This window comes from Triplophysa rosa, linkage group LG25 (assembly GCF_024868665.1).
Source record: "Triplophysa rosa linkage group LG25, Trosa_1v2, whole genome shotgun sequence".
Classification (NCBI taxonomy): Eukaryota; Metazoa; Chordata; class Actinopteri; order Cypriniformes; family Nemacheilidae; genus Triplophysa; species Triplophysa rosa.
The window spans coordinates 16,529,081-16,537,952 of NC_079914.1; the positions used below are offsets into that span (position 1 = coordinate 16,529,081).

Here is an 8,872-nt window from a genome sequence, read left to right on the forward strand (position 1 = left end):
CACCCCTGTAGTATTCTCATTGCACTTCTCAAATTTTTTTTACATAAATGTTTTCTACAGGCATCATATTAAATTTCTTGTAGATTTGCCAGCAACACGTTGTGTTATGTTTTATTGTTGTTTGTTGTGTATTCAGTGTTATGTTGATTCTAACTTTATTCCAATGATGCCTTTTCATAATTTTAAAAAACGCTTCGTTTTATCACAGCAGATTATAAATGAAATTGTTTCATTATGATCTTAATGTCTATGTAGAGCGTCTCATTGAAACAAACTGTATTTCACACTGTCATTGTTAAAGAGATTTCCCTCTAACCTGTATAATGTTCATGTTTCTCTCTCTCTTTCTAAAGTGTCTGTTGTATATATTTAAAGTAGATTCATTTCTATTTGTATATTTATTCTTGTCTAGAATATCAATGAACCAAGCTATTTTTTATTGTTTTTCAAATGTTTGGCAATGAAACCATGTATTGTATTCAGAGTTGGGAATCGAAAATCAATTCCAATTTGGAATCGGAATCGAAAGGAATAGGGATCGGATACTTGAGATTAAAATTTGAATTCCTCTTATCAATTCCTGTGTGCATATTTTCAGAAAAGTACATGCGTTGCATGATCTGCTGATATCTCAATAAAAGCCCTTATGAAAATTATCGATATTTTTTACTATATTAAGCATAGTTTAGCTATAGAATTTGCATCAAAGCACAGGAATCACAAATTAACCATAGTTGCATTATAGTAACTGCAGTTTAACCATGATGTAGTTCAACTATGATAATATAAATTGTAATAAATGAGAAAAGGTGTGTTTCTATGTGTAAATATACACAAAACGGTGCTCATAAATATATAAATATATTTTGCAAACAAGTCAATAAGCAGGCTAAATGACCATACAGGTTGATATCTAAATGTTTTACTTCAACTGTGGAATCTAAACTGGGAATCGATAAGAATCGAAATCGATAAGCAGAATTGGAATCGGAATCGATAAAATTGAAACGATTCCCAACCCTAATTGTATTCCTCTCTATGTTTTCTCTACTTTTAATTGGTTGTTCTGTGATCTCTTGTTTTTTCTGTATAAAGCTGGTTTGAAACAATGCAACACTATAGAAGTAAATGAAGTTCTCATTGAGGTGTTGCTCGTGTCTCGTCTGCACATTCTGATGAAACAAACAAGCACATGTTCAATCCTGTCCACATTCCTGCAGTGCTTCCAAAGTTTCCATGAAGATCATTCAACTTTTCATTTCAGCTATATTCTCACAACATCACAACACAATTCAATCCGGTTACAAAGAAATAAAGTGTGTGAAGGCATTAGATGTGCTCAAGCTTCCAATTAAGGAAGAGTGACAAGAAACCAAACAGGAAGCTGCAGTGAAATCATGAATAAAATAAAAGATTGAAATTCACCTTTTAACATTCTGCACAGCTAATCATTTTCTCCATTAGTATGTTGTTGTTTGTTTCTCAGTCAAAATAAGTAAATGCCATTCAAACAAGATCCTTCACAAGCACAACCGTGTGAGAATATCTTTTATGCTTAGCACCTCATGTAAATGTGCGATGTTTAGATTAGTTTGACTGAAAGTGCAGCAACATTGATGGTGTGACGTTTACATTTACATTGAGTCATTTAGCAGACGCTTTTATCCAAAGCGACTTACAGAGAGTTCAGGGAGCAATAAAGCGATATGTCATACAGGAGCAATAATACAATAGGTGCTAATACAAAGTTAGGATGATTAAATGACTTTCACATTCCTGCAGCGAGTCCTGACAGAGCTTTTCACTTCCTTATATGGTGACAAAATTAGCAAACCTGTGTGTCAAAATGTCAACTCGTGCGGTTCTTACAAAAGATACCATGAGCACATGCTGCAAGACATCACTTCCATTACGTAAAGCACATTGCGTTTGTCCAACGTTGAAACCCAGCCTGCAGATGTGACTAATGTCTGAATGTACAGCTTTGATATCATTGTTTTAACTGTCCATGAGACTTTTGAAACGGAGCAAACATCAAACATTTCACGACGGTGGGTGGGGCTATGACTCGGAGGGGCGGGCCCTGGGCTGAATGAACCTTGCACCTGAAACAGGTAAGTGAGCAGAGACAAACTCAGGGAGACTTCGACTCTCTGGACTCTTCTCAGCGGATCTTTGTTCGCCTTTTCTGCTGGATTGTGTAACATGGACGATAATTTCTCTTTTTTATCTGACAGAAATCAACAGACATTTACAAACTGTGTTTTATATTTGCAGGTCATTCCAGTTTGAATCTAGCGGTGAGTATAAAGTTGATGAGATTTCAATGAACAGACATATTTTAGTGAGAAAAGTTCTTCTGTGTGCTATTATTATAAAACTGCCATCCTTTATGTTTAAATTGTGTGTGTGTGTGTGCGTGCGTACGCGCGTGCATAGGGCAGATTCACAGCAGGTCTGGTCTTGTACAGGGAAACGTCTGCATCAGGAAACCTCATGCAGTCACACACACACAGATGAGCTGAGTGAACATCTGAATACATCTGTGTGTTGTGTCCTTCATTCCACCGGAGTCTGTTTGAACAGATCAGACTTCAGAGGAGTGAAGAGAATAACACACGGATCGAGCGTCTGATAAAAGTCTTCAGTCTCTCCCCTAGTGTCTGATGATGTCCCCACTCGCCTGATGTCATTATCACTTTAGAAACTTTCACTGTCTGAATGTACAAATGAATTACAGTTCAATTCAATTTTATTTAAATGCCGCTTTTCACAATGTGCTTTGTTCCAAAGCAGCTTTACAGGAGAAAAGAAAAACAGAAATACACAGAAAAGGTCAAACACAGTACAGTGTTTGTAGAACAAGCAAGATCATTCTAATGAAGCGATGTTAATGGAATTTCCCGAAGCTTTGAGATAATCTAATATCTAATAAATGCAGTCTCCCGGTGAGCAAGCCAACACGGCCCTGTGGCGAGGAACCCAAACTCCAATGACAAATAAATGGAGAAAAATATCACCCGTCTCCCATCCGGACCGATGCCGGTTTGAGGTCCGCGCAGAGCAGAGCGAGTAGGACCAGTTAGGTGGGAATATGACGTTCATCTGGCCCTGGCGCAATCTCTCCCTACCTCAGGAAAAAAAGTTAAAGAGTAAAAGAGTTATATAAATGAATCTAATATTAGGATCATTGTGCGATATATTTACATTTATATTTCAATGATTTGAGGAAATCAACAAGCGATTCATCACAAAAAGGCAATAAACACGAATGCTGTGCAAATGCCAGTACAAAAAAAACGCATTTGTCTATGTCTATTGTTTTTTGTTGTCCTCAGTTTGTTATCTGAATATCATGACACAAACACAAAGATGAAACTTTATTCATGAAAAACACCCGTTTTTATCAGAAGATGTGCATAAATGAAGGCTCATGGGGGGGGGGTGGAGTATGAAGACAAACAGGATTCTGACACTATGGGTTAGTGATGATGTTTGTAGCTCATGTGCTGATGTGTAAACTTCAGAAATACGACTTCATACATCCACTGTAGATCCCCTTAGAAATGTAAAACCTTAAGTAAGTTCTGAGAAAAGCATTTGTTTGCAGATGACACTCTCTTGAAAATCTGTTACATTATCAACAGTTTGTCAGTCTGTGATGTCACGTGTTTTAGTATCAGGCTGAGGTGGCTCCGAAAACACCTTGGGTCCATTCCTGCACATCAGCTGTTTGTTCACTTTCTTGTTGGAGGTGATGATGATGATAGGACTGACAGCGGCGTACAGAGACGAGAAGAAAATCCTCAGATCTGAGATCAGCGATGAACTCAGAGTCTGCTGAACTGTCAGCGTGTACACCCACAGCCCGTTATCCACCCCATAAAACAACACATACAGCGTTACTAAGGTGACCACGGTGACTGCCGCCCGGCATTCTGCAGACGGGCCCTGTCTGCCACCGGTGATCGGCCCTCCGCTCCGCAAACCTTTTACCTGCCGGCTGTGCCGATACAAGAAGGCCAGAATGATGAGGCTGGCTGCCGCCATTAGCACCATGGGCACCACGTCTCTCCCGACCTGCGCGCCGCCGTTGGCGTCCCGAGAGATCCTGGACGGGAAGCTCAGGAAACAAAACTCCACATTGATTCCGTTCTGTATGAGTTTGGAGTCGTTCTTGGCACCTGCGGCGAACAGGAGGGGAGCGACGCTCATGGAGGTGTTGATCACCCATAACGCCAGGAAAATGAAACCCAGGTATTGGGCCACCAGAAGCCGGGCGTCAGCCCAGCGGGAGCCCGGCGGAGCAACACTCAGGCACTGGTAGGCGCTCAGCACGAACGTCAGCCAGATGGACAAAGATCTGGAAGTGCGATAGATGAAGATCACGGCTTTGCAGCCAACGTCATCAAACGCGTTGTAGATGTCGAACGTGGCGAGAACCTCCAGCAGGCAGCGTACGCCCACCACCATGAGGTTGGCGGATGCCAGGTGCAGCACGATGGCGTCGGCGGGTAAGAGACGACCCTCACGATACATCGCCGAGAGGAAAGCGCAGATGACCGCGCCGTTGCCCAGAATGCCCATCGTCGTGAGCGACAGGAACAGCATCCCACGCGTCACGGCGTCTGAGTTCATCTCAAATCAATCCTTTTCGTTTGATAGTCAAAAAATAATATCACAAACACGAGAGAAAGCCGCAAAGATTCTTCTCGGAATGGATCAGTGAACCTCAGAATGATCATCAGGTCTTATAGTCTTGTAAGAGCCGTAGGGATGTTAATGTTCAGTGAGTTTATTATCTCATTCATATGCAGTCCAGTGATTCTGTCACACATGAACCTTCATCTCAATCACCCACAGCAGAATCCGGTTTCTTCTGACTTTTGTAAAGAGTGATCATGGGTGTCGAGATGTGAGCATTTATAAAATGCATTGATAATATTTCAGACATGTTGCATATTGTACGTTGTTAAAGATGAACACAAGTATTAAAGAATTCTGATCTCATGAGGTGTTTGTCAGACTCGCAGGACATGATGATGAAGCTCATTAATGAAACAACAGAAAACAGACGAGTCGAGACCTGCCCGAAAGCGGCCCATAACAGACCTTTCATTAGTTAATGATCTTAATGTTGTCTAATTATCCTCTGAGGACACATGAAGGACAAACACACTTACAAGTAAACAATATAGAAATATTAAAGATGTAGGAAAAAATGGTTTGTAGAATAAAAATATTTTGCAACCTTCATAGGGTCTGAAAAAAAACATTCAGGAAACCAAAAGAGAACAATGATTAACAAAGACATTCATAAATAAAATTCTACAAACAATGCAGCTTCATTATATTATAAAAGATTTGAATTTGACATTTATTCTTCATGTGAATCAGATTTTTTCGTGGGATGGGTATATTTTTGTTCAATAAAACTTTTTTTCAGGTACGCTTCAGTTGCCAGTGTGGTTTTCCTGCAAATTACTGATGAATATATTTTTTTCAGATTGGCATGTAAAGTTTGACTGGATACCTGTCATGGGTTTTTCTTTCAAAAATTCACACACAGAATGCATCCATTCACAAATAACAACACATAAGCACTTACACGTGATGTGAATCTGCTAACAATCTCTCAGAAAATATTTTTACAGTTACTGATGCTTGTAATTGCAATAATACCATGTGTATTCCATAATTCAGTATACATATATATATGACTGTCCATTACTGTGCGTGTGCGTGCGTGCGTGCGTGCGTGCGTGTGTGTGTGTGTGTGAATACAGTACACACACTTTTCTTTCTCAATTTGTCTGTTTGTTTAACAATGTATTTTCTGTACAGCTGCTTTGCAATCATGTAAACCTTAAAAAGCGAAATCAAAAGGTTTTCAATTCTGAATATCTGCTGATGGACACACACAAGCTCTGAGGAATTAAGGTGGCACGCAAGTGGACCATTCTGACATTCTTGTTTTCTTGAGTTTGCGGCGGCTCCCACGAGACATGAGAGGATATATAGTCGCATAGCACGAGTCACAGAGTACAGAAAACCCTCCAAACGGACCATTTGCACACTCACACGCAGGTAAGCCAATCATATCAAACTGCTTGTGACTGTTGATCAATGCAAACGCTCATGAACGAATCTGAACTCTGCAGGTGCGGCTCCATGGACTTATGCGTCACCATCAAAGGTGTCTCCTTCCTCTTGCAGGCAGGACTGGGCATCCTTGCCAACATCTTGGTCCTGCTGGCATACGTCCACATCGCACTGACCGATCCCAACCTGCAGCCCGTGGACATGATTCTGTGCCACCTGGCCTTCGCCGACCTTCTGCTGCTGCTGACGCGGGGCGTCCCACAGACCATGACCTTGTTCGGCCTGCGAAATCTGCTGGACGACGCCGGCTGCAAGGTGGTCATCTACACGTACCGCATCGCCAGAGCCCTGTCGGTCTGCATCACCTGCATGCTGAGCGTGTTCCAGGCGGTGACCGTGGCGCCCGCGTCTGGACTGTACCTGTCGAGGTTAAAGGCCATGCTGCCGCAGCTGGTCGTCCCCACCTTTGTGGCGCTGTGGTTTATAAACATGGCCATCTGCATAGCCGCCCCGTTCTTCTCTGTGGCCCCTCGTAACGGTACCGTCCCCCCGTTCACACTCAACTTGGGCTTCTGCCACGTCGACTTCCGAGATAACTTGTCCTACGTCATTAACGGCATCGCCGTTTCGGTGCGAGACTTCGCTTTCGTCGGCGTGATGCTGGGCTCCAGCGTCTACATCCTGGTCCTCCTGCACCGCCACAGCAGGAAGGTGAGAGGAATCCGAAGGGTACAGGGCGGCACCATGGAAACGCGAGCGGCCAAGACAGTGGTGATGCTGGTGGTTCTGTATGCCGTTTTTTTTGGCCTCGATAACGTGATCTGGATCTACATGTTGACTGTGGCTCAGGTGCCTCCCGTGGTGGCCGATATGAGAGTGTTCTTCTCCTCGTGTTATGCATCTCTCAGCCCGTTCCTCATCATCTCCTCTAATAAGAAGGTCAAAGCGAGGATGGTGTGTGCAGCCTCGGACCAAGCAGTGGACAACAAGGACTCGAATGTTAAAAACTGAGCACGACACAGAGCTCTAGGTCTTAGTAAAGAGTTGTACTGGGTTAAACTGGGATGAAACTGCATGATCTCCATGTGTCTGAATTGTATTTGTGTTTGAACATGTTGAATGAGAACAAAAATCTATTTTTCATGCACCCCGTTGAAAACACTTATTTTGACGGCGTTTCTGCGGACTGACTTTTATTTTGACGGCTTGTTTTCCTGTCGCCATCTTGTCTGATTGTGTCTGGCTTCGGGCGCGCGCACTGAACCGACCCGGAAAACTCAAGGCCAATAAATCTGACGGTGAGATTCAATTTAATCAGGTTTCGACAAGAATTCAGGTTTTAAAACACGGATTTATTTTCAAAGAGTTTAGTTCAAGCGAGTGATTGGATGATCGCGCTTCATTTAGAAACATTAGAGCGCTTTAAATGACGCGAGTCGCACACTTCCGCTTTAGCAGCCTGTTATCTTAGCATCTGCTTTAAACATTACGTTCAATCATTTTGCATTTATGTGCCTAAATGTTTGTTGTTTCTAGCGATGTTACTTAATGTCCGATGCTGTGTTTCAAAACACTTTTTTGAGATTTTGAATCCGATAAAACATCATCAAGTACATTTGATATGATTTGTTAACATAAACACATTGTACAAAAGTGTAATTTGTGTCGTTATGTTTGCTTTTATTTAAAATAAAACATTGTATTTGTTTTCCTGTTTATCTGTTGTCGTTGTGTTTGTTTCTGCCCTGACAGACCGTGTTTTAGTGTTTATGGGTTTAAAAGTGATCAAGTGGACATTATTGTAGTTCACATGATCAAAGAAAATGAAGGCTTTTTGCAGTGTGATCTGATTTTCACGACAGTCGTTAGTTCACATGAAATGTTGTGATGCAGAAACTCATAATGGTCACGTGCTTTTAAAGGTTTTGTGTATGGTTGTGTAGTGCAGGAATGGCCGCCATCCGTAAGAAGTTGGTGATTGTTGGTGACGGTGCTTGTGGGAAGACGTGTCTCCTCATCGTCTTCAGTAAAGATCAGTTTCCAGAGGTTTATGTGCCCACCGTGTTTGAAAACTATGTGGCGGACATTGAAGTGGACAGTAAACAGGTAAGCTGTGTTGTTTACTGCGAGCACAACAAACCTTTCTGAATCTATACATCCAAACCCTTTAGAGGACTGGGCCAGACATTTGTTATCTTAATACGTTTAAACATTTTGATGATGCTTGTTATATATCCCCATGTTTTTCAGATTGTTTTTTTTATGATTTTCTTTCACCCCGTTTGTTTGGAAAACACAGACCTCGTGAGCACATAAAACATGAACAAATGCTGCTCGGGGTGATGTAAGAGCGAATGATGAGATTGTGTTTATTATCTGTTTTCTTTTTATGGATGAATTCATCATTCATTTCAGTGTCGCTCGTTGTTGTCGTGTTGAAAAGAAAGATAACGTGTGAGATGTGAAGGAGGGACAGAACTGCTCACTAGCCGGGTTTCCATCCAAAGTTGCGAATTTAGCTTATGCGCAAAATTGGAATATCGCATAAACCATTTTCGAATAAGCACCGTTTCCATCCAAATAGTCAACCGTCACTTCCTAATAAACTGCCACTAAATATCAGTAAGAAAAGTAAGAGAAGCCACTGAATATAATGATTTTCATATAGAATAATACTTGCGCAAGCAGACGATTACGAAACACAATAAATGAGGAGCTTTTGTGGATGCCTGCTGTTAGGGAAACACAGTAGTGACAGTTCTAAGAGGCA

The 8,872-nt window shown here is 41.7% G+C and overlaps 3 protein-coding genes across 4 annotated transcripts in view; 2 read left to right on the top strand and 1 right to left on the bottom strand.

Moving 5' to 3' along the window:
* Window positions 1-2,628: 2,628 nt before the first annotated feature.
* Window positions 2,629-5,284, bottom strand: LOC130548822 (olfactory receptor class A-like protein 1). Its single transcript, XM_057325852.1, has one exon. The coding sequence runs from the start codon at window positions 4,636-4,638 to the stop codon at window positions 3,652-3,654; it is 987 nt and encodes a 328-aa protein (XP_057181835.1). The 5' UTR covers window positions 4,639-5,284; the 3' UTR covers window positions 2,629-3,651.
* Window positions 5,285-5,582: 298 nt separating this feature from the next.
* LOC130548823 (olfactory receptor class A-like protein 1) lies at window positions 5,583-7,187 on the top strand. Its single transcript, XM_057325853.1, has one exon. The coding sequence runs from the start codon at window positions 6,127-6,129 to the stop codon at window positions 7,111-7,113; it is 987 nt and encodes a 328-aa protein (XP_057181836.1). The 5' UTR covers window positions 5,583-6,126; the 3' UTR covers window positions 7,114-7,187.
* Window positions 7,188-7,313: 126 nt separating this feature from the next.
* LOC130548824 (rho-related GTP-binding protein RhoA-B-like) overlaps window positions 7,314-8,872 on the top strand; it is a 2,949-nt gene continuing 1,390 nt past the window's right edge. Inside the window, exons 1-2 of one of the 2 annotated variants that reach the window (XM_057325855.1) lie at window positions 7,314-7,400; window positions 8,046-8,208. In XM_057325855.1, the coding sequence (XP_057181838.1) occupies window positions 8,053-8,208 (156 nt within the window). In that variant the 5' untranslated portion in view covers window positions 7,314-7,400; window positions 8,046-8,052. The remainder of the gene's footprint in view (window positions 7,401-8,045; window positions 8,209-8,872) is intronic. The other variant, XM_057325856.1, reaches the window with a different exon arrangement.